This window comes from Lycorma delicatula, chromosome 1, assembly GCF_047948215.1.
Source record: "Lycorma delicatula isolate Av1 chromosome 1, ASM4794821v1, whole genome shotgun sequence".
Lineage (NCBI taxonomy): Eukaryota > Metazoa > Arthropoda > Insecta > Hemiptera > Fulgoridae > Lycorma > Lycorma delicatula.
In genome coordinates this window covers 324,521,300-324,548,157 of record NC_134455.1, presented here as the reverse complement: position 1 = coordinate 324,548,157, position 26,858 = coordinate 324,521,300, and the positions used below count along the sequence as shown (strand labels likewise).

The window sequence follows — 26,858 nt, the reverse complement described above, 5'->3', positions numbered from 1 at the left end:
GTTTTTCATATTTGTTGACAAGTACAGCAACATATGTTCGCATATGGGGTATTGAACCTCCACATGCTGATCTTGACATCAGCATGACAGTGAAAAAGTGAATGTGTGGTGCACTATTGTACGAGACAGAGCTATTGGCTTTTTTTTTTTTTGCTAAAAAAAAATAATGAACATTTTCCTGGATATGTTAGAAGGATATACAGCGCCCCAGATACCAGAGAATTCCACTTATTTACAAAAAATAAGTGCCACTTATTTCCAGTTAAACAGTGCTCCTCCACATTTTACAATCATCAAATCTTGCAAGATTTTCTTAATGAAATATTTCATCAGCAATGGGTTGGACAAGAAGAGTAGATTGCCTGATCCCCATGATTTCTCCAGACCTTACCCACTTGGATTTCTACTTTTGGAGTTATGTGAAAACACAATTGTATTCTGTTCAAGTTCAAAATCTGAACCATTTAAAAGAAGGGATCACAGAAGCTGTTCTTCTATCATGTTGGATGTTCTCTTCCATGTATGGAAAGAGACTGAATATCATCTTGATGTCTACGGGGCAGCTAAGGGAGCACACTTTGAAATTTATTGAACAAGTAAGAAACTTTGAGTGTTTCTCTTTCATTTAACATATAGTTCATATCTCTACAATGCTTTCTTCCAAAGCTATAACCTTTTGAATCTTCATTATTACTTTATTGGCACACTTACAAGGACTGCTTGGTAATATTTGTTTTGTTTTTGTCTTATGATAATATCTTAAGATAGGAAAAAAATACTTTTCATTTACCGTTAGGTTGTTTTAATTAATATCAACAGTTGTGTTTAACCTCATATGACACCAAAAACTTTTGAAAATTCAAATTGTTTTTACCATTTTATATGCTTTGTTACAGTGTGTCTTTTTTATCTGTATTTCAAAAGATGTATTTATTGCAGTGAACAATGGTAAAAAAACTGTTTGCTTCCAAGTTGAAATCTATGTAATCCTCTAAAATTACCCTATTCAATAAAATTTAGTTTTCTTAAAAAGTACAATTTGTTAAATAATTTTTTTTAGGTTTGGATTTATGCCACGAACATATGTGTTACCTCAGGATAATAAATCACTTCGCACTGCATGGGAGAAACATTGTGGTAAAGAAAGATGGATCGTAAAACCAGTAAGTAAAAATGATTTCATTGTTTTTCTCAATTTTATTCTCTACTTATTAAGGAAAAGCGTTTACTTATTGTATTTTATGATGATATAAAAATAAACTTGTGTCTGTAATTAATATCACCATATCACAGCATCAAAATCAATTGAACATTTAAGAAACTTGGAATGTTTCTCTTTCACGCAATGCATAGTTCATCCCTACACTGCTCTGATCTGAAGCTATAACATTTTAAAAATCCCACTGCTATTTACAGACGCTATCTTAGGACTGTTTGTGAACAAACAATGTGTGATATCATATCACAATAGTATTATCATTAGTATCATAATATTTGCAGTATGGAAACATTTATATAATCTCTAAATTCAGTCTGTTGTGTGCTGACTTATAAAATATTTACTTATTTAGCCTAATTATGGATCTCTGTTTTAGTTGTTTATAAAAATTATTTGGTTTGGAGTAGCTGATTTTTGAGATTGAAAAGGAGGTTGGAGAAAAAAATGGGAATATATCAAAGCATAACTAGTTTAATGATAAGGGTAAGATTGGGTTAAAAGCAAGAAAGGCAGCAATAGCACAGGGTCAATCCATTTGAAGTGACCCAAGGGTGGTTGCCTGACCAATTCAAAAAAAATTGAAACTTTCCCAGTTGTTTCCTACATGTTTCAGGACCTTAAAATTATTTTTTTTTTAATTTTTTATGTAAGCAGTTTACCTGTGGCAGCCATTTTTGTTACGGTGTGCACACCAATTTTTGTGATTGTAAGGGTTTACAGAAAAAATCATAACTAAAAAACTATTGGTCCTGCAAGGATGAAACAAAACCAATTTAATCATATTTTCTTGAGGTAAATGATTGGTCTAGCAGTTTATTTATATATTTCTCTTCTTTCTGTGAAAGAAAATTACCAATAAAGTTGAACATGAAAAATGTGAAAATTTCACTTTTGGTAAATTTTTTCAAGAGGTAGGGGGGATGGCCTACACAATTTGAATTATTTTTTATATGTAGGTATGTGTTAGTAGTTACTTACCCCTAAACTTTTATGAATTTTTGAAAACTAATTTTTTTTTAATAATTCAAATTTTGACTTCAAATAACTGATGGGACTGGTGATAATTAAAATTTTGTTATAATTATTTTTTCTTATCTAGTGTTTACAAAAATAAACCAATATAAAAATAAAAATTAATTCTTGAAAAAAGATGTAGGCTACTCATTGAAATCTTAGTTTGGGTAAGATTTACAAACAGTTTTGAATCAAAATTGTATTAGGTTACTGGTATTGGTTATCATTAAAGTACGACCTATTATTAACAATTTAAATAAAAACTATTTTATAAATATTGAAAACGTCAACCTCAACAACATAGGGGCTAAATATAAAAAATGTAAAGTGCAAAGAATACAAGAAACCCCTTGTAGCACTTATTTACTGAGTAAAAATAGTATTGCTTGTAGCAGGTTTTTCATTATTTTTGAGAGGTTATAAATTTTTTATTAGTAAAATACACAAGAAATTTTTTTATTTGCCATTTACATGTACAAAAACACTGTTGTGCAAATTTCAGATTTTTATCACCATTCCCATCAGAGTTATTTCAAGCCAAAATTTGAATTATTTAAAAAAAATTAGTTTTCAAAAATTCATAAAAGTTTAGGGGTAAGTATATCACCATTAATATTATTTATGGTAAAACTACTAACATATACCTACATATAAAAAATAATTCAAACTGTGTATGCCATCAGTACCTCTTGAAAAAATTTACCAAAAGTGAAATTTCATAGTTTTTCATGTTCAACTTTAATGGTAATTTTCTCATAGAAAAAAGAGATATGTAAATGAACCACTGGACCAATCATTTATCTTGAGAAAGTAATGATTAAATTGATTTATGTTTCATCCTTCCAGGAGCAATAGTTTTCTATAAATCCTTACAATCACAAAAATAGGTGTGTGCACCATAACAAAAATGGCCGCCACCGGTAAACTGCTTCAATAAAAAATTAAAAAGAAAAATAGTTTTAAGGTCCGGAAACATGTGGGTAAGTTAAAATGTTTTTTTAATTGGTCTAGTAACCAGCTTATGTTTTTTTGGGACAGTTCAAATGGATTGGCCTCACAATGTTTTTTTTTAACACAAGATAATGTTTTGAAAAAAATATAAGGAGTAAAAGAGGAACTTAAGTGATTAGAAAGCAGATGAGGGAAATGATTAGAAAAGAAATTAAAAAAAATGAAAATGAGGGATGAGATTAAAATGAGAAGATTCTAAAACTTTTTGAAGAAAAAAAGGTGGTTATCAGGCTAAGGTCGAGTAAGTGAGAGATAAAGAGGGTAACCAGTTAACAGATAAAGACAGAATTAAAACTAAGTTGAAAGAAGACTTTAACAAGTGACTTTATGTGGAGCATGTTGACGAGGGTGAGGATGTGAAATTGTTTGTGGAGAATGTGCATCAAGTACTTAAAAATTCATCAGGTTTTGATCTAATACTGGGGAAACATTTGAAGATATGTGGTTAAAAACTAGAAAGGGAAATCCATGGTATAATTGATGAGATGTGGGAGAAAGAAGAGTAACCAGATGACTGTAAGAAAGCGTGGAATGTTGTACCTATTAAGAAGAAAGGAGATAAAACCCCATGCAACAACTGTCGGGATACAGCTCTATTAAGTGCTGCAAATAAGTTGTTTTCTACAGTATTGCTTAATCGAATGAAACCTTTGTATCGGAGATTGTGAAGGAATACCAGGTGGGATTTAAAAAATCAGCTTAATGACCAATCAGATTTTTGCATTACCACAGATATTGGAGAAAATAGTAGAATATGGAAAGAAGACTCATCTCTTCATTGATTATAAGAAGGCATACGACAACTTGAAGAAAAGGAAAGTACAAAACGCATTATTAGTAGCTCTTAGTACTGGGAAAGTTGGTGAGCATATATGTTGTGCTCTCATGAAAGAGAGACTAGAGACACAGTAAAAGTGCTTAGAAATTTAACTGATACTTTTGAGGTGAAGAATTTGTTGTTTCTGAATCAAGTTTAGGTTATATTTCTGCTCTAGAGTCATATTTTGGAAAACATACAACTGACAGACTGACATGGCAAGATTTAGGTATCAAACATTCTGTTTAGGTGTTCCTTTCATCGATTGTGGTAATGTGCCACTATTTCATTTAAGTTATAAATATCCAATTGGGTTCCTATTTCTTCATTCCATACCCGATCTAACTAACAGTGTCCTGCCCTTCAGCCTCCTTAGAAATCTCCTCATCTTCGTTGCTTGTATTTTACTTTATCTTGTTTGGAAACAAGACTCACTTCCATAAAGAAGAACTGAGGTGGACATAATTTTATAGAATTTTAATTATGTGTCTCTCTTAGCTCTGTTATTCTATGACTTGCTTATGGTACCACACGTAACTTAAAATTTGTTTACTTTCTTTCTGTACTTCAAAGTTTATATCACATCCCAAATAATTGCAACATGACACTTGTTCAAGTACTACATTGTCCAGTACTACCTTTGAACGAACCAGTTGCTTACCCCTGAATGCCATAATTTTTGTTTTGTTAACAGAAATTTTAAGATTATAAGTTTTGAATAATTCATTCTCTGTGTAAACTGATCTCTGGGGGGCATCTTTGATTCTTGTATTATCCATATATCATGTGCAAACAGTAACCATTGGAACTTTTCTTTAGTAACAGTTACTGGCTTAATTGGCCTTTGGTTGGATAATACTTTTTAAAAGAAAATGGTTTGAAATCTCTATTTTGATTACATTGTTAAAACAGGGGATTCCAGTGGGATTAAACTAATTAAGCAGTCTAAACCATTGAGCAGTTGTTTGATCCTCCTTCCCTGGATCAGAATTAAAAAAAAAAAATTTTTATGTGTTAAAATTTTTAACTTATTTCAAGTTAAAAATCATTGGGGTTTTTAAAATTATTTTACTATTTTAAGGGAAAAAATAATATTGTATTTAAATAAAAAATCATAAATATGTAATAATGTTTTTTGGCTAGCCAGACAGGCCAATCTGATAATGAATCCAATCTCTTACTTTCTGTATCTGCTGGGCTTGGAATATTCTTGAGCATTGCTTCATTATTTAGGATTTATATTTTTTTTTATGTGAAATTGTCTACAATCAGTGGAATTGTGTCAATTAACTGAAAAGACTTATGTCGATAACAAATATAATGTGATGTAGTAACAATATTGTATAGAAGATTATTAAAAAATTTGATGATATAGATAGAGAGAGAATCCAAACTTTGGAGGTTAGTATAATTATAGATTGGTAATTATAATTATTCTGTTTATCTCAGAATTCTGTTTATCTCAGTAATTTCTAAATCAACCTGCATTGTGTATAACAAAGATTATTAACTGGTTCTTAATATTTGAAACATGAAATCATTTGATTGTCAGAAGGAGAGTCAATTGATCCATTATAAGAAAAAACCAAACATGATGGATCTAGGTGGTTTTGTAGTCTGGATATCTGGATATGAACAATACATTGTACTTATATTAGTGATATTAGTGATGTCTGATGTTCCTACTCTGCTATAATCAAATCATATATTCAATTTTCTAATTATGTATGCTCCTGCTTGTGGATCTGTGAAATTGTTTGCATGGTTGATATTTAGGTGTTTCTGTTCAAATTACCACAGTTAAACTTTGATCTTTATTTTAGCTGAGGTCAACAGTAACAAATACTATGTTCCTATATCAGAGTTTACTTTTTTAAAGATTAACCGGTTTTTCTTTAACATAAGTTAATGTGGAAAATATTTAGGTTCTGGCATTAGTACTGTACTATTACCTAGAATGTTAACAGTGGAGAACTAGATACAAAAATTTATTGAATATGGTAAAAATAATTTCATACGGGGATTTTGAATTTTGTAAGTAACAATTTTTTCTCACTTCCTTAAATAATTACAAAAAGAGAATATTTTTTGTTAACTAATTTTTTTTATATGACTGCTAAATGATTCTTAAAAATGAATTTTGCACTACTATTGTTAGTTTTATTTTCTGTATTGTTTTATTTCAGCCAGCATCTGCTAGAGGAACAGGTATTAAAGTTATTCATAAATGGGCTCAGATCCCAAAAAAGTGCCCTCTTATTGTCCAGAAGTATATATCTGATCCTTATTTGATTAATGGTAGTAAATTTGATCTTCGTTTATATGCACTTGTTACAAGTATTAATCCACTTCGTGTTTATTTGTACGATAATGGTCTTGTACGTTTTGCTTCAGGTAAGATTTTTTAATTTTCTAGTTAGAAGTAAAATTATCAGCTTTTAATTTTTTTAATATTATTTGAAAGATCATATTTTCTTGGATTTGTTACACTACGGATTGTTAAAAGAAAACTTAATGATGAAAGAAAACTTCTAATAAAAAGAATTATGTTTATTTTGTAAAATGTGAGTCATTTGCATTATTTCTGTTGACTGTTTCTATAAAGACCGATTTATAAGAACTACTGTAAATAAATTTTAATAAAAGAAAACATGCACCATTGCAAAAATTATTATTTTTTTTTTAAAGAAGTACTGTGCAATTTTGTTTTATTAAACTTTAAATTGATTATGGAAGATATAGTGGTATGGTATGACAGATGTATTTAGCTAGTTATAAAAACAAAAATTAATGTACCTTCAGTAATTAAAATATTGCACATTTTGAGTAATAATTATTGTAAAATGTTAATTCCTTTACAATTTTGTGAGTGCAGTCACTATTAAGAAATAATGGCAATAGTTTCTAGAAGTTACTGCCTGACAACCCTTATGTTTTTACTTGAAACATATATTATAAACCAGTGCTTATAACATTATGTTAACACTTTTCTTCATTTGCTCAGTTCGATTGAATCAAACGTTGGTCAAAGTGTTTAATGTGGGTAATTATTATAATGACAAGCATAAAGCCTGCTAACCTAGAAGAAATAAAAGTAGATATGTAAAATTTCTAAAGAAACGTTAATCAATATTAGGTATTAAATCTTCCAATCTAGTTTATAAAAAGGAAAATATGTTTTATGTTGACATCAGTAGATATGAATTGTTCTTAGCAAGATACACATAATTTTTTCTAAACAAGTTTTAAAAGAGTTAACCGAAAGAGCGCTGACAAGATCTTGATGTTGTTTACACAAGTTTGCAATAGGTACACTGAAAAGATTATGTTTCATTCACTCGTAAATGATATATTATAAGTTTTCTCAGAATGACCTCAAGTTCTGGAAATTGCTGGCCTCCGTGGTGCGAGTGGTAGCGTCTCAGTCTTTCATCCGGAGGTCCCAGTTTGAATCAGTCAGGCATGGCATTTTCACACATGCTACAAATCATTCATCTCATCTTCTTGAGGCAATACCTAACAGTAGTCCCAGAGGTTTAAATAAAAAAGAAAGGACAAAAAAAAGGTTTTGGAGGTTGTAAACTATATTTTATTGAATACTAAAGTCAAATTATGTTTTTAATTATTTTTCCAGTGAAATATTCAAGTGAGTTGTCTACATTAGTTGATAGATATATGCACTTGACAAATTATAGTATTAACAAATTGAGCAGTCAGTACACACACAATGAGGATGCTGGGGCTTGCCAGGGGCATAAATGGTTTGTATAGAAAATTTATTTTTGACATTTTGCTTTTTATTTTTTGAGATTATACTACCTTGTGACAGGCTGTAGCCCACTTCAAGTCTGAAGGCAGTTTTGTCAGTTAAACTAAATAATTGTACTACACATTAATTACATAATAAAAATTTATGTTTAGTACATTACAGTGGACAGGTGAGCATGATGCTTATTGTCTGTTAACCGTGATTTAAACACATCTACATCTGGTGTGATTGATTAACTGTAAATTTGAAATATTTCAACATTGTAAAAATGAGAAAGAAATATAAATTTCAGATCACTGAGTTATTTGCTGTTTTAAAATTATTACTTTCATTAATAATAATAATACTAAATCAAATAATTCAAGTTTTGTAATAAAAGTAATCACGATCAAAAAACTGGAACTATACTTTTTATAAAATATTGATACTGTTTTTAGTAGAACCTAGTTATTTGTATAAAATGAAAACTTTTTACCCATGATCAGGGTGAGGGAGCAAAAGTTATATTTTCAAAATTTGTTTCATAATCTTTTTAAATTAAAATGTTTAATAAATATCAGGTGACCGATAACCATTATTTTATTTATTTGCTTTGTTATTTGAATAAGTCATACTTTGCAGTTTATCACTGCTTGATTTTGTTGAGAAGTTTTAGGATCGCAGGATGAAATTATTTTATCATCTGTTTTTCCAACTATAAAAATGTTTCACAATTTTTGCTTTCAGCATTCACCATTAAACATGTTTTATTAACCAATAGCTGATATATATATTTTTTTAGATGTGCAAATCTCTGAACTATACTACAAAAAGATTTTGAATGCTGATAATATTCCTTGCATGAAGTAAAGGAAGTATTGTGATTACGAAAAATTTCAGATTTCAACAGAAATATCAATTTCGACTAGTTTCGATGTGATGTATGTACGTTTCTCTCATAACTCATAAATGATTAGCCGTAGGTTGTTGAAATTTTGGATTTAGGACTGTTGTAACATCTAGTTGTGCACTTCCCCCTTTGATTGCAATTGACTGAACCAGAAGTGTCCAAAAAAAATTTAATTTTGGACTTTTTCTTAACTGCAATAATAAAACCTCATTGAGAACTTTTCAACGATGTATCATTAGTGGTACTTACTTTCATTGGTTCTAGAGTTATAGCCAAATGAAATATTTGGGTCTTAGAAGGGGAAGACACATTGGTTCGAATCAGACTTCATCCCCCCTTTTTTTTTTAATTTAAATGTATTTATTTATTAATAATTATTAATCCCTGATTGTAAAAAAAATTACAATAAATAATAATTCAGTTATAACTATAAAAAAAAATATCAGAAGCTATTAATGAAATAAAATTTTATATGCTTTTCATTTTAAAAAAAAAATCCGTGTATGTAATTTAAAAAGCATACAAGGAAGTTATGTGGTATCCACATCAGAATATTTTTTTAATAATAATGTGATAAACATTTTAAAAATACTTTTAAGGAAATTATGTTTTTTCCATTTCTTTATTTTTAGTAATTTGAATAAATTGAAGCAATTGCTCTTTTAAATATTACATGCCATGAGCCAGAGTCAAAATTTTGATATAGCTTTAACTGAAATTGAAGGGTAAAGAAACCCTAGCATGTTTTTAAATTAAGTTATGATTTATTTATTCCTATTTTTAATAAAATTCAGGAGCAAAATAATAAAAATTAATTTACTGGTAAATAAAAGAAGTTATATATTTAGTAAGAATTATATGACACTAAAACAGTGTGTGCTGTTTATTATACTATACTTCATTTTAATATGTTATGGCTGAATTTTTTTTTCAATTTTGTAAGTGTTTAAAACTTTATTGTGTTGAATTTAAAGGACTCTGAAGGCATTGTGGGCATACCTTGAAAAAGAGAAGGGTGTTGATGTTAACAGACTGTGGGCTCATATGGTAGATTTAGTTATTAAAACTATGATTAGTGGTGAATCTTCAATTACTCAGCTTTCACGAGCTCATCTCACATCCCGCTATTGTTCATATGAATTGTTTGGAGTTGATATTTTACTCGATCAAGATCTGAAACCTTGGTTGCTCGAGGTAAGTCTTTTCCATTAGTCTACAGTATGTTGTCCATGGTGTTTTTGTTTTTAACTAAAAATGATAAGTCCTAAAAATTACCAAAAATTATATTTACAAAAAAAGTAAAATAAATTTAGTTACTTTATATATAAAAAAAATTGTGCTCAGTTTAGAAACTGAGAAAAAAAAGAATATTTTTGTGTTCACTTAGTACTTCCTGGGTTGAAGCTCCAGTACAGTTAGCTGGAAACTTTCTTTATGTTATTTGAAAAGTTATTTAAAAAATCAGCCGTGTTATTGATTTTTAAACTCCATTTGTTAATATGTTTAATTCAACTAATTAGTTTGTCTATAAATTAGAGTGATTTTCATGAATTTTTAACATCAAAACAAGTATTAAAATGAAAACTTAGTAGATATTTCATGTGGTTAGGCAGAAGGATGTTTAAACAAATTTATAAACCTTGTTTATATTAAATTAATCATTTGCAACTGATATTTAGTATTGTGCATACATGTTCCCTGCATTGTGATTTAGAAAGTTTACATGGTGAGCTTGATGAGAATCAAGAATACTTCAACGTACAATTAAAAGAATTTTTGATTGTGTTTTTCAACTGTTATTCATATGAAAGGGATTGCTACACAAATTATCTGAATATATATATAAACAATTTTTTATTAGGTTTAGGTTAGGTTTATGTCAAAGTCAGGGACATTTAGATTGATTATGAATGTGTAATTTCCCTAAGGAAATAATTTGTTGTAAGGAAAGCTATTTACAACTTGTGATTTAGTTGAGTATTTTATCTGATTTGGATGTTATTTTCTGCTTTTCCTAGCATTATCATTTCAGCATCTGTAGTGTATGTGTTTTAGAGTACCTCCATTCTTAAAACTACTTTTAACTTGGGAGTGTTAATCATAAGAACACTCAAGAGTGTAAAAGGTAGTTGTGAGAATGGAGGTACTCTGAAACATATCAACTACAGTTGTTGGAATGACAGTGCTAGGTAGGGCAGAAAATAACACTCAAATCAATTACGATAATCCTAGTGGAAATATTAAATTTTGAAAAAATTGAAAGTTTTTGGATATTTTGTATTTTATTTTAGAATACTAGATTTTGTAAATCTAGAATTCTAAATTGATTTCAGTGTATAATAAAGTTATAATAGACAATCAAAATATGTCCATTGTTTGTTTGCTATTCTTTATTTTATTCTTTTTGTGACTATTTGGCTGTTATTATATGATGTTATAAAATTGGGTTCTTATAGGTTATCTGCCCACCACGTACTTATAGGTTAGGTTAGGCTAAGCACTAGAGGGATGAAGGTTATGGCATTGCTGGATCTGGAGTCTCCTCACTGAGGGTGAGGCAGGCATGAAGTAAAAGATCCAACCGGCAAGTCGACCTGCGTTGCCGTTTGTTCAGCATGGCAGGACAGATGGGAAGGTTCGTTAAGAGTTAAAGGACACTCCCCTGGGCTGTGTTATACTTAACTGTGGGTCTGGCTCAACAAAGGGGGTATAGTAATGAGAAAAAAAGGTTAAGCGCTAGAGCGAGATATTGCAACTGTTATGAATGTCGTATATCAGTGTCTTTGCATGCTGGAAACTGGTTCCAAAATTCCAGATTACCTTTCTTATTTCTTAAGTGTGGTACATTTTATTTATTTGTGGGCATGAGAAACATTGTCAGTTACATGGTGTAAAAGAGAACTGGATATGTTGGATGGAAATGACCATTGATTGGAATAACTATTTATGTGAAATATGAACAAATGTTCTACCATAAAAGGATGATCGAAAGGTTGGCGGTGTTGGGAAAATCGTTGAATTGGACAAAAGTTTGTTTACAAGGCACAAAAACAATGCTGGGCAAATTTTTCCTAAACAGTGGAATTTTGGTGGTACATGTGGAGAAACCGAGAAATGCTTTCTCATTTGCATTCCCGATTGTTCATTTTCAATGTTGATGAAAGAAATTAAAAAAAAAAACATGTGATGGAAGGATCAATGTTGTAGATGAATCCATGGAGGTCGTATATAACGAACAAAATTTAAGAAGCAGGATTCAAGTGCTTAAGTAAACCATTGTTTTAACTTCATCGATCCAACTACACGCGCCCACACATAAACCATTGAAAGATTGTGGGCTCTGTAAAATGGCGAAACAAGAAGCACAGAGGCATGGTCTGCCATTATCTGGAGTCACATTTAGCGGAGTTCATTTAGTGGCAAGAATTTTGCAAAACAGACACATTTGATGTTATAATTGAGGCGATTAAGGAAACTGGCCACCTTCAAAAAACATGTGAGATAAGTTACAATGGATTACAGTTTAGCTGGCGATTTGATTAAAACATAAACAACGATTGTAGATGGTGGACAAATGATTGATAAGTACCCAAAATAGTACATTATATATAATGTCTATAACAGTGTTAAAAGAGTTGTTTAACAAACATTTTATATATGTGTGTGTGTGTGTGTGTGTGTGTGTGTGTGTGTGTGTGTGTGTGTGTGTGTGTGTGTAATTTTTTAATCAGTTTTATTGTTAAATTGCTGAATTTTATACATTAACAATTTTTTTCTAACCAGGTAAATATATCACCATCATTGCATTCATCAACACCACTTGATATGGCTGTGAAAGGTCCCATGGTCCAGGATCTAATGAATATTGCTGGTTACCAAATTCCAAATAAATTATCTGCTGCCCAACAGGTAAATTTTCAGACATTTAACACTTTTTCTTGTGCTTCTTTTTGGCATCCGTCATTTGGTTGGAATGCTGTTTTCATTCTCTGTTCTATGCTAATCTTTTAACCTCAATTATGTTGTTGCATCCTATATCCTTGGTTACGTCTTTTATTTGTCTCAATCTTTGCCTTCAACAGATTTTAGATTCTATGAATACATTTTAGTTTTAGATTCACGTTTACATTTTTAGGTTTTAGATTCAGTTGCTTTATTACACCTGAATGTCTTTATATGTGGTCTGCCGATCTAGTTAGTCTCTTTACCAGAATCTGCTGCAGACTTCTCACTTATCCTATTCATCATAAGATATCTTGTTTCAAATTCAACTCGCCCATATAATTTTCAATATTTTCTCTATAGTATTGTATTTCAAAGTCCTCTATTTTTTCCCTTATGCTTTCTTCCCTATACTTCATGTTTTACAAACATAAAGTCCTATATTCCACACAAATATATCCTAGAACTTTTTCTGAACTTAAATTAATGTTTGATACCAGCAGACTTTCTTACTTGAAAGTTTTCCTTCCTCATACAACTGTGCTTCCAATATCTGCGTTATTTCAACCATCCTTTGTGATTTTACTACTTAAATAATAAAATTCTTCAATCTCTGGTATATTGTGTGCCCTTTCTGTCACATCTTACTACCTTTGTTTTGGTCTTATTTATTTTCAAACTAAATTTCTCTTATTAATATATTGCATTCAGAATTTCATTTTTGGTTCTGCTGTAACAGCATCAGTGAATCTGAATATTTTTAATTTTTTCCCTTGATTAGGACTGCAGTTGCAATTATGACCTTCAAGTCCTACATTCTTGAATCTTGTTCAGATTGTATTTATGTATTCATTCTGTATATATCAGCCCAATTATTTTTAAGATGTTAAACATTTTATTCAGTTCTGTATTATCAAATGCCCTTTTTCGGAATGTACCTACAAATCCCATGTAGTGCATTAATCTTTCTAAGCTTGCCCTGTAAGATTAGTACAAGAATCAGAATGGCCTCTCTTGGCCTTCATCCTTCCAACTCTTATTTCATTTAGTCTTTCATTATACTTTCTATTTGCATGAAAACTATTTTGGTGAATACTTTTTATAAAGGTGAGGTTAGTCTGATAGTACAATACATGCAAAAGGTTTTATATCTATCTGATTTCTTTAGCTTGGTAAGAATTAGACTTTTTTCTAAGATCTTTAGAGTTTAGAAAAAAATCCTTGTGCTCTCCAATTTCATAAATTCTAGAGATTAACAAATTATTGCATACTCTATTCTTTACTGTTCTCCTATACCAGATAATATTTCTGATTGTATATCTTTTATCTATTCAGGTGGTTTTTTCTGTTTAGTCTTAAGTTCTCTGTCAAATTTTAATTTTAACATAGAATCTCCTGTGTTGTCATCAATTTCATTTTCTTTCTCCAAAACTTTAATTGATAATCTGTCTCCTCTATATTGTTCTAAGCTAAAATAAAGAAAGAAAATGCACATCTAAAAAAGTAATTAATTTAAAACTAAGCTTTAATTTTTTAAATCCTTCAAATAGTTAATCTTGAAAGATTAGCGTAACAATACTTTTTCAACACATGTCATAAAAGTGCAAAAACTAGTAAGATTTATGTAGTATTTTAGATTTTTCCAAAATAACCCAAACATTCCCTTTTCCCCCTCCAACAATGCTACAGACCAGCCTATTTCCTTGATCTCTTAAGAATTATAAAAGTGAGTAAAATTAAGTATGTTAAAAAAAAGTTGATGGTTCCTTAATTATTTAATTATTCCACCATTTTTGTTTGTCTAGTTTTATTTTACTACTTCCAAAATGCTTGGTAGTAATAGCCTTGGTAATTGTAGTATCTCTAGGTAAGATGTTGATTTCATTCCAACCTGATGAATGCCTTGTCTCATTTTTCCCTGCTTGTATTTTCTTCATTGCTATATTCTTTATTCTGTCTGCATCCTTTCTTGATTCAGCTTGTTTTTTTCTCCTGTTACTTTTGGGTAGAGTTGCTCCTCAAAATATTACTTCCATTTATTATTCCTTCCATTTTCTTTTACTTCTCCTTCCCATACTTTATATCTAATCTCTTATTCCTATTCTTTTCCAGTCTCTGTAGCATCTATAAGTATAAAGTACACTCTACAAATCTTTGTAAATTCTTTCCAGTATTTTCTGTACTACTCACAGATCACTCATATTTTTTCTTCTAATTCCTCTTTGTCTTCTTCCTTACAACTCTTTACAATTTACTCATGGCATCTGTTTCCTTTAAATTGCCTCATTTACCATTCTCTTTTTTTATATTCATTGCTTCCTCAGTTTCTCATCACAAAGAACCCCATTTTGCCTCAAGTAGTTGATCATGTCTCCTTTTAAATATGACTTAACTGACACTTTATTTACTTGCTTTATGTGGTATGGCATGTTGTCCATAATAACACTTCCTTGTTCTAAATTTGGAATTACTTTTTCTTTTATCCACACCTTGAAATTTGCAGCATTCATTTGTACATGGTAGTCACCAGATGCTCAACCTGCTTAAGTATTAATTGTGCACCTTTAACAAACCCCTCAGAAGAACCAATGTGAATGATAAGTTTGTTGGATGCACTGTTAATTTTAAGTGATCCCAAGACATCTTTACTTTGCCAAGAGTTTTGAAAATTTAATTTGTTATCAGCCCAAGTTTCGTCTAAAAATATATCTTTCTTTGCTTTGTTTAACTTCCCTAATTTCTGTAAATATGTATGTCTTAAATTAATTTTCTTGTCTTTCCAATGACACATTACATTTTGAAGAACAGGTATTCCATTTAAAGCCCTTTTACATTAAAATTTTCCAGAGAGTGGTTCTTTTCCACTTAAATCTGATTTGCTCTTTTAAGACTAAGAAGTTTTGAAATTGTTGGGACAACTTTTGTTCCAACAATTGAAGACAGACCAACAAAGACATAGAAATCTTTGATTATATATCTAATGAAGTCCCAATTAAAACGATTGATGTTTGCATTACAGTAATGAGCACACTTTCTTTTTTTCTTAGGGTTATTAGCGATTCACCTTGACTAGCATGAAATTCCTTTTTTTACAGCAGTAACAGTTTTTTTTTACACTACAGTATTTTGCTGCTTGTTCGGTTGCTTTAGTTAGTAAAATCATCAGTCTATTTAATTTTTTCTCTTTCTTGTAACAACAAGAAAGAAAAGTCAGCAATTAATTTCCTTTCAGAGCTGAAAATTATTCTACCTCATTTTCAAACATTTGAATTTTTTTCATCATGATTATTTTAAAATTTGCATATTACATAACAAAAATTAAAAAAAAATACTACTGTCACATATTTCTAAAATTAACCATTAATACAAAGCGTGTCAGTCAAAACACAACACTAGTAATGGAACATAATAACTACACTTCACCCAAATTTGATTTTATAATACTGACAGTGGTAAGCAGTTACCATTACATTTACTTGAATAATACTTTTAGAATGAGGTAGTAGCTTCTCATGCACATGCTCACGCATACCTTTCCTCCCTACCCCATCTACAGTAATCCATGATACTTCTTTTTTACAGCATTTTAGTACCAATTGTATTAATTCTATTAAACAAACTTCAAGGAAGGTGGCAAGGTGACTTGACTACTACAGCAGATAATAACTCTGAAACAACAAGGATACTGTGCTGCCATGGAGCTCTTCATTGCTGAATAATCGTCAAGAGGAGGTTATTATTTGTCATTTACGAAGAAGGCATACTAATCTTACACATGGACACCTAATGAATCAGATCAATGCACCTGTTTGTATTCACTGCAACTGCCAACTAACAACATACCATCTTTGTGGACTGTCTGTATTGTGACATTGTGTTGTAAATTTAAATTAGGAGCTAACATCCAAGATATTCTAGAAAACAATATGATGACACTATTGAATATCTTGTTATTAATTAAGGTAGTGCATCCGCATTTGACTATTTAATAATTATTGAAATATGTTTTTTTTTTTGTAATATTATATTGTTTGTTCTGGGTATATTACACAAAAGTGCTTTTTCACCCTCCTAAAATAAAAAGAAAAAAAATCTTTTGCATACAGCAATATTTTCTAGGCTATTACTTAATTCAGTTGCTGCAGTTCCTTCACCAATTATTTTAACTTAAAATACTTATACTAGTGCTAGGTTGCCCTACAAAAATCTAGGAATGATACTTTGAATTTGTTAATTGTATAGACCTTGTATCACAAGAAATTTATGCAGCAAATCAAGTATTATGCTGTAAAAATAAGTTATTGTAATATTAAAACTTTTGCTATGAATGTTGTTCATTCACTTGTAATACATTACTTCCATTCTACCTTTAGCTTCATTATTGATTTCAAACTAATATACAACAGTGTAGTTTAATACATATTTATTAAAAGAAAAACATTGACAGAAAAAGATTTTTTTATGATGTTTGTATCATCTGTAAAACAGTAAAACTTCATATAAATGTAATTGTTCAATTTCTTTTGGTTTTTTTTTAGTTCATGAATAATGTAAGATCTACCTACCCCTTTCTGATGACCTTGAATACATGGATTAACAACCGTAATTTAGGTCAATTATATTTAGACCTATTATCATAACAGGTGTAGAACAGAGATAATATATGATAAGCAGTAGTTTTATTTACCATGTAAGGGGGATGACTAATTAGTGAATTTGTAATTCTTCTTGAAATATTTACTTAACTACATCATTGCTATAAAATCTTGAGAAACTGTATGTGTTATTTATAGGAGATGTTATTTTCAAGTCTGGGTGTGCAGGATACATTTTGTTATGATAAAAGACTATATACAATTCTTCTTTCTCCGGCAGAACGATCAAAACACTCAGAATATCAACAAATGGAAACTAGAGATAAAGTAAGTTAACATCTATAGTTTTATGATTTTGCTTCTTTTTCAGTATATTTATAAAACCGACATTAAATCTCTTACAGTGTTTTCTGTAGAAAAATGTTATTTTGTCACATATATTTAATTGAAATGATTCTTGTAACATCTCCAATTTTAAATTTTAAATAATTTTTGATTCTATTCAATCAAATGAACTTTTTATATCTGTACAACATCTTAGGTAACTAATGGCCCTGAGTGCTTACTATCTACCGATGTGATGATATAACAGTAGTGGTTATATTCACTCGACAATCAAATGCTGATAGAAGTGTTGTTAGTTTTTGTGTTCATTATTATATGTGTGGCTATGATTCTTTTGTGTTTTGATATCCTCAAAATAATATTTTTCATTACATTTAAAAATATCTTAGTTTCATATTTTCTGTTGTAATTATCTAGTTTGACCTGATTAGCTACTGTAGTACAACCCAACTGTTGTAACACATTTGAGAAGTTAAAAGTTATAATAATTGAATACCATTTGTGCGACTACTTATTGGTAAAAATTACTATCCAGAATTAAGATGATTTTTAATTTTATGTATTTCATGAGCTGCAGCAGTATGAGAAGAATCAATTTGTGTAATTCTCAGGGAAAACCTTATACAAAGGAAAGCATCATTAATTCATGAAGCATATCTTATGGCAGAAAATATGATTAAAAACATACACACTTTTGTCTCAAAGAATTATGCTTATAGCTGGATATCATATTTATCTCAAGTCTGCAGGAGACAAAGAATTTATATGATGATTAAGATTAAAAAAATTTAAAACTGATAACTTGTCTTGAAATTATGAATCAGAACTTAAAATATTCTTTTATATGTGAATATAACATAACTATTTGAATCAACATACACTTACGTCAAAGTGAAACTTTCATATCATTGTTCATTTGTATCGGTTATAATTATTAGACAGTAAGATATATTTTAAGAATGTCAAATTGATTAAGGTGTCTGGAACCTTGGAACAATTTTCTGGAAACTGACAATTTGTACACTGTAAATCAAAGTTAAAAATTACTGCTATTTTTAAATATGTTGATTGTAATTTACTAGCTATAAAAAAAGAGAAGTTATGGTATGAGTAGCATGGAACCCAGAAATTTACACAAATACGTACAGTCATGTCATGCCAAAATCCTTGTAATCTCAGATTTCAATGATTTTTGTTTATAAATTGTATTTATTGTTATTTTTAAATTCAAAATTTTAAGTGTTTATCAATTACAAAAATGTATGTATTCTGCATAAAGATGCATTGGTACTACACAGTTCTCCTGTTACTAATTTTGAAAGCTGTTTAAAAGGGCTAATGTGAAACTCAATTCAGTAACAAAAAAATAAGTTTTTGATCCTCTTTCAAAATGTTCATTTTGAAAATTTCATAAGCCTGTTGAGTTTTTATTGGAAAATAATAAGATAGTTATATAAAAAGTGCATGTTTAATTTAAATAACAAACATGATGTCATTGGATGAGCCTCAAAATATATTAAAATGTATATCATTGTATTTCAGTTGGAAAGAACATTACAGCACGGATTTTATTATGCAAGTAATATATAGCTGTCTAATTATGATTTTAGTTAAGTACTTCAGTTTTCTTTCAGTTAGTGGATTACAAAGATGTATCTAATAACTCTTCTTTTTTTAATTTTTATGCTACATTTAAATAATGATTGTGTTAATTAGTGGTGGCTGTTTTGATTGTTTCTGCCAAATGAAAATGAACTGTTCATTAAAAAAAAACAACTGTTAGTATTAACTATTGGGAAAAACAGGCTGAATTATTAATTTGTTAATGTTCAATACTTATTTTTCCATTGTATTGCTATAACTACTTGTTTTTTGCATTTAAAAACAACGGTTTCATTTTAATATTTTTCTCAATGCACTGACTGCAGGATGGTTTGGTTGACACCAGTGAATACCATAAATCATTGTGAAATGAGTTGACAGTAAGTTTTGTGACCCTTTTATTACGCACATTATTATTACAAATTACTTACCACTCAAAATTTGTTTCAATTTCCCAAACAAATGGTAATCAGAAGGAGCTAAGTCCGGACTATATTGTGGGTGATCGTAAATTTCCCATTCAAGTGTCGGACCCACAACATGACATGCATGCATTATTATGCAGCAGGACAATGCTGTCTGTCAGCCACCCACATCGTAGATTTTGAATGGCATGTCATACATAACATACCCAGTTTCACAGTAGGTTTCATTTATAGTTGTTCCACGTGCCATGAAATCAATCAGCAGTATGCCAAACTGATCCCAAAAGACTGTGGCCATCAGTAGGTGACCAAATGTCTGTGGCTTGACCTTTGTTGGTCTGGTTGGTGATTGAGGATGACGCCATTCACTTGACTGCCGTTTTCTCTCTGGCGTGTAATACGAAATCCATGTTTCATCACAGGTAACAATTGAATTAAGGAACTCATCACCATTTTCTGTGTAGTGCATCAAAAATTCCAAAGCAGATCCCATTCGGATTTTTTTGTGACGTTCTGTTAAGACGTGTGGCACGCAACATGCACAAACCTTTCCGAAGCCTAAATGATCATGAACAATGCAACCAATAACAGCTCTTGAAACATCAGGAAAAATAAGGGCCAAGTTGGAAATCATTGAGTAATGATCTTTTCTGATTTCATCATTGACACATTTCAATAAATCCTCTGAGATTATTGAGGCCCTCCCTGAACATTGCTCATCATGCTCATTAATTCTGTTATTTCTAAACCTTTCACACCATTTTCAAAAATTTCTTTCATTCATTACATTATCACCATACATAGCAACCAACTGACTGAATTTTAACCAGCTTAACGTTTTGATAGTTTAAAAAACATATGACTCCATTTATTTCGTAATTGGCAATAACACCGATTTTCCTGTAGATTTTATAATGTAATAACTCACTTGCAATATAAGATACTACAACGCGACAACTTTCAGGCAACAAAGCAATGTGTACATTATTAGCATAGCCATGAATGACACAGGTTCGCCAATCTTATGGAGAGAAATTTTCCAGCGGTCTTTACTTTAGAGATGTTGCTCATATTAATAAAACAACAGTTTTAAAAAAGCAAATTTTCTGTTCTCAGCAAACGGCAAACAATTTATTCACTTAATTTTTCATTAACTTAATATTCATTAGAGTGAACTAATAACCTTGGTGATTCAATGAGTTTGGTGTGCTGTATTACTGTTTGGGAAGAAAACATTTCGTTCCAAAGTGAAAAATAACAGTTTGTTTTTTCTGACAAACAACAGTTTAGTCAAACTCTTGGTATTTCCGACACATTACTAGTGTTCATTAGTGGGTGTGTAACTTCATTAGTGTGACAACTTAGATGAAAAAAAATAAGTGTGATTTTTAACTAAACTAAACTGTAACAAAATATTAATTAATTTGTTTTCTTTAAAAAATTTTTAATCTCTTTTTTTGTAAATAAGCTATTTTAAATAATACCCTAAAGATTATTGTTTTATTTAAAATTTAAAGCTGATTCTATTTTAACTCTGGACTAAACAAATTCCGAGTTACCAATTGCTTTACTTTGGAACTTCTTTTTTGTAAGTTAAGAATACAAAATCTGTTTTATTCAATTAGGAAGCAGTTCAAGAAAAAAATACTTATTGGGCAGTATTTTTGTTAAATAAATTAATAAATTAAGCCTTTTGTAGAAGCAGGATATTTGTATTGTGCTGAACTGAGTAATTTAAGGGAATGGCTATCTTTTTTGAAAAATACGAGAAGAATTAAAAATGTGTGAAAATTATAAAATATGAGTAAACTTAAAGAAAAAAAATTTATCAGAACCCTGAATCTAATTTATGTTTGAGTTTTTGTCAAATGTAATTGACAAAAAAAAGGATTATCAGTAATCCAGAGTAAAGGCATCAACTATAAAGCTGCATTTTCAGTGCACTAATGTGCCACAGTATATTTGACTCTGTGAAGAAAAGAACAGGAAACCTCTTCATTCTTTATGTTTTCTTACTAAACTTGGGACTTGCTTATTATTGACAAAAACTGTCAAACGTAAGCCAGATTAATGATTTCATGTGATACACTTAAGCATTTCCAGGCATAGCAGGTTGAATTTTTATACAGCTATGGATTATTTAAATATAAATCATTAAAGCTTGCAGAAGAATAATTGAACAAGGAAAATATATTTATTGTAGCCTGTAAAACAAAAAGTAAAAAATCGGTTAAAATTAAAAATAAAGAAATTTTAAAAATTTTCTGTGAAAAAATTTAAGTAAAAACTTCACTTGATAAAACAGGTTAACCAAAATATTGGAATGAATTTTTTTATCATATTTAATCTACTTGCATAAAACAGCTTAATAAAATTTGTGTGTTTTTGTTTCTAATAAATTTATATACACAAGTAAAAGAGAAAATTGCTGGAATTAATTTTGTATGATGTAAATATAATTTTAATGAATATTAGCCAGGGTTTAAGAAATTACAAGGTACGCATAAAAGTATGGTTAATTTTTTTATTTACACAATGTAACACTTAGTATTATAATATGTTATTTTTAGAAGGTAAAAGAAATATTAGTTATATTTTATAGATTACAAAATTATTTTCTGTGAAATTTATGTAAAAAAGCAATTAATTAATTTTTTATTTGGATTTATTAAGTTGGAAATATATTTGTTACAAAAGCTATGGTTTTCTAATTGTCAAAATATAACTTTTTAAACTTAATAATAAAAATATATTTTTACTTTGTTTAAATTTACAGTATAAAACAGCTGAAGTGTAAGTGGCCCTAATTAGAGGTTTATCAGTAAGAATAACAGTGGTCATTTTCCTTCTCGTAATCAGAGTAAATGTATCAAGTGTAAGGTTGCACTTCACCTGCATTTTCAGTATACTAATATGCAACAGGATATTTGATTCTGTGAAGAAAGCATCAGAAAACCTCTTCATTCTTTATGTTTTTTTTTTACTAAACTTGGGCAGAATACTTATTATTCTTAAGGATAATTTTACTTGCGTCAGGTTGACTACAATCATTAATAATTACGGTTATGGTACTTGACATACATACAAGAAAATATTTTTACTCCTGTCAACTAGCATTATTAGAAAAAAAACTGTTTATTAAACATAGTTTTGTAAATTTTTTGTTTTTAACTGATTCTATAGATAAGCTGTCATAAAATTTAAATTTCTTTTCAGTATGTAAGTAACATTCTTGAAGATTTAACACCGGATGATGTTCGCCATTTAATTCAGTATGAGGATGAGGTCACTCAGTTAGGCAAGTAAGTGGTTTATTGTTAAAGAACCTTTATGTTAGTTTACATTAATCTTGTTTGTGTAGAAAGGTGGTGAGGATTCTAATTAGTAAGAGAGTAAGTTGTGTGTATACATGATAATTTAAATTTTGGAATATAGAAAATGTATATGCTGGTACTTAACAAATTACATTAGAAATTTGCTTTAACAAGAGTTGACAATGTCTTACAATATTATTAAGCCTGTAATTACCAATCAATAGCATGCTGTCATTAATGAAAAATGTATATTTAGTTTCTCACATCATTCTAAAATTCTTGCATACTTTTCAAACCTTTTAATGTTAATTTCTTTTTTGATATATAAATGTTAGGTCTATATACATAGGTTTGTGTAGCACTGGAGAATGTACTGCATATCTTTATGTCCCAATCAAAGAATTAAAAAAATGTAAAAGTAATTCATCTAATCTTACTGTTAAAATCTATATTACAAATGTAATGTTGTGTACAATAGCAGGAGAGTGGGATTATATGTTTTACATTACAAGTTGTTTTATACAAATTCAGAATTTCACAGATATAATTTTTTAATTTATTTTTTTTCTTCATATATAATACTTTTTTTTTAATCAAGGCTTTTATGTATGTAATCTTCATGATCACAGTGTTAATTTTTGTTTCGTTGAAAGTTCACAAAAATTCTAAATAAGCAGTATTTTATAGTATCATGAACATGTTAAAGAAGTGGGTTTTTTATTTCATTTTTTGTGGTGACCTCGAGATATTCTTACTTTATCTTCTAACAGAGTTAGAAGTAACAGAGTTCAGGCAGTTTGTAGAATTATTATGAAAAGATTCTCTTCATTGGAATTTTTTTTTTTATTTTAGTGATTTTTAAACACTTGCCAGGCAGTCTAAACCTGTAGTTCTAGCAGTTGGTCCTAAATTTCTTATTATAATGGAAAATAATGGCATTAAAATTGGTAGCTAGGAAAAGTATTAATAATTTGTATGTCAGAATAGACAGTTTTGCTGTTCTGAATTTATCAGTAGAAAACAGATTTTGATGAGGGAAGTTTTGAATGCAGTCATTAAGAATATGAGGGCGAGTCAAAAATTACCTATACTTCTTTTTACAATTTATTTACACAAAGGTAGGGATTCAACATGTACATAATTTTTCTACATAGTCACCTCCTTTGTCAATGCACTTGGTCCAATGGGCCGTAAGCTTGTGTATTCCTTTGAAGAAGGTTTTTAGTTGGTTTCAAAGCCACGTATGTACTGTGTCCTGCATGTCTAAATCATGAAAAATTGATGACAACAGACCTCATGTCTGTTGTGAATTGCTGGCTTCAGCTTGTTTTCCAACATTTCACTGTAACTCTTGCTGTTGATCATAGTCCCCTTTTCCACAAAGTCTTCCAGTATAGATCCTCTTGCATCCCAAAAAAAAGGTTAGCATAACCTTTCCCACCAATGACTCTGTCTTGATTTTTTCTTCATCAGATCTCAGATGTTTACACTACATACTCTATTGATATAGGCTCATAGTTATGAACCCATGTTTCATCATCAATGACTATTATTCTCAAACATGTGTTGCCTTCCTTATTGAAGTGATGGAATAAGCATTGGCAGATGTCAACACATTTGAGCTTATGTCTGCTGTAAGCTGTCTACCCATTGTGCACAGACTATGGAAACTGAGCTCGTCGTGGATGATTTGATTGGCAGAACCATGACTGATGTTCAAAGAAGAAAGATGCTTCCTCATCTATGGTAATTTACCTATTCGCCAGAACCATCTCCAGAGCTTGCAGATTCTTGTCATCCATGGTAGAGATTGATGGGAGCATCCTGCTCCTTTTTCATGCCTCATATTCATCCAACCACTTTTAAACTTATCAATCCAATCCAAGAAAAAACACATGTGATAAAGCACTGTCCTCATATTATGATAAAAGTCTATGATGAATTTCAGCCCTTTTCATATACTTTCCAACTAGAGAAATTATATCGCTGCTCGTTGCTCCTCCTTGGAGCAAACTCCTAACAGAGTGGACATGTTTATTCTGTAATTTCCAGAATGCAATTGACACGATTAGGATAAAATTTCACACACGTGACCACAGTTATACCAACTCTAAGCAACATGGCCAGAAGGCCATATGACAACCTTGAAGGTGTGTTATGATGAAAACATAGATAATGTTTGTCTCACCCTTGTAAGTAATTTGTGTATGAGAACTCATTTCTAGAGATGGGTTTATTAGTTGACATATCTCTTGACAAGTAATTTCCAAGTTTTATTTCATGTAGAATTGATAAGGACCAAAAAGCCACCAATAAACAGAACATTTTCATTAGTTGTAAAACAGGTACTAATGAACTTGGGTTCTAATGACTTTAAGCTTATGGGTTCCTTAAAAGAACTCACATAATGAGAATTTCACGTAACCTAATCAGCCTTTATTAAAAATTGTACCTACTGTAGATTTATGTATTTTACGTTTGACTTATTTAATGTCAACCAATTTCAAGAAATTCTTTTATATTACTATTTATGTTAAAAAAGACCTTTATAAGGTGAGAAAATTTGTTTTTGTTTTTTTTAATGTATAATTTTTATTTGTATATCATACATTTTGTTCATTTAATCATGTCACATGAAATTAATGGTATTTATAATTATTTACAATGTTACTAGTTTATTATTTTTATTAATCCCAACTAGTTTTCATCTCAGTGCATATTTAAAAAGTATGTTATAGTAAAGTAGATAGTAGATGTACCATAGCAATTTACTTAGTTGAAGAAGTAATCAACTCTGTTTTTTTTTTTTTTTTTTTTTTTTTTTTTTTTTTTTTTTTTTTTGCTGTGTGATACTGGTTATAAAATGAGCGAAAAAAAAGGAATGTAGATGGGTGGAAAATGTAGAATGGAGATCTTACCCAAAAAACATATTCCAATCTAAAATTATTGTAATTTATATTGTAATAAATTAAATTCTATTCAAAATTTTACTAAAATGTGGTAAATGATTATCACTGCTATAATATTACAAAATCTGGTACCTAAGTTTTTTGTTTTTGTTGTATTTTTTTATATCACTATTAGTTCCATTTGAAATAATTGATTCTGTTATATTAATTTTACTTTTAAGTTATTCAGTTTTCTTGTTTTTTTCTTAGCTTTCAGAAGATTTTTCCAACGGCTAATACTTATCATTACATGCAGTTTTTTGAAGCACCTCGTTATTATAACATGTTGTTTGATGCTTGGGAAACACAGTTCCATAATGATAGAAGTAAAGGTAAGTGTCCTGTTGTAATAAAACAATTTTATATGTACACATAAATTGGTCATCATTAAATTGAATTTTGAATCATCTAAAAGATTGTTTTAGCTTGTTTTTATAAAAATATCCGTGCTAGTAATTAAAAAAATTATTTATTTTCTATGGAAAACTTAACTTTCAGTACCAGCTTTTTGTATCCTTTATGAGAGAAAATGTTAATTTAAGACATGATAAACAATAATGAACTTTAACCTTTTCAGATCATGTAGCCATTAAACTGGCTGTGTGCGGCATCAGTTTTAAAACGCTGTTACAAAATCATTTTATATGAGATCTAAGTTGGGTATTTTTTTTTATATTCACAAAGGAATCAGTTTTATTATACAATTTGAATGATGTTTATACGATGTAAAATGTTTTATTTAGACTAGAAAGAATATGACCATTTTTTTCTCAGAAATGTGCTTGTATGTGTGTGTGTGTGTGAGTGACTTGTGTATTATAATTGCTATGAGGGTTACGAATGTATTTATTATTGACAAAAATAGCTTATCTTACTAGCAACATATCGATGTAATGAAAGACATAATAAATTATGATATACGGCATACAAAAAAAGAAGGTATTTGTGGACATAAATACATCATTTTT

At 29.7% G+C, this 26,858-nt stretch overlaps 1 protein-coding gene across 4 annotated transcripts in view; it reads left to right on the top strand.

The window, feature by feature from the left end:
- Positions 1 to 26,858, top strand: part of LOC142334209 (tubulin polyglutamylase ttll-4-like) — a 153,513-nt gene that overhangs the window by 27,133 nt on the left and 99,522 nt on the right. For all 4 annotated transcript variants that reach the window (XM_075382043.1, XM_075382044.1, XM_075382042.1 and 1 more), the window contains exons 9-16: positions 1,061 to 1,163; positions 6,248 to 6,455; positions 7,696 to 7,822; positions 9,694 to 9,913; positions 12,503 to 12,628; positions 17,455 to 17,583; positions 22,845 to 22,930; positions 26,101 to 26,222. In XM_075382043.1, coding sequence (XP_075238158.1) covers positions 1,061 to 1,163; positions 6,248 to 6,455; positions 7,696 to 7,822; positions 9,694 to 9,913; positions 12,503 to 12,628; positions 17,455 to 17,583; positions 22,845 to 22,930; positions 26,101 to 26,222 — 1,121 coding nt within the window. The remainder of the gene's footprint in view (positions 1 to 1,060; positions 1,164 to 6,247; positions 6,456 to 7,695; positions 7,823 to 9,693; positions 9,914 to 12,502; positions 12,629 to 17,454; positions 17,584 to 22,844; positions 22,931 to 26,100; positions 26,223 to 26,858) is intronic.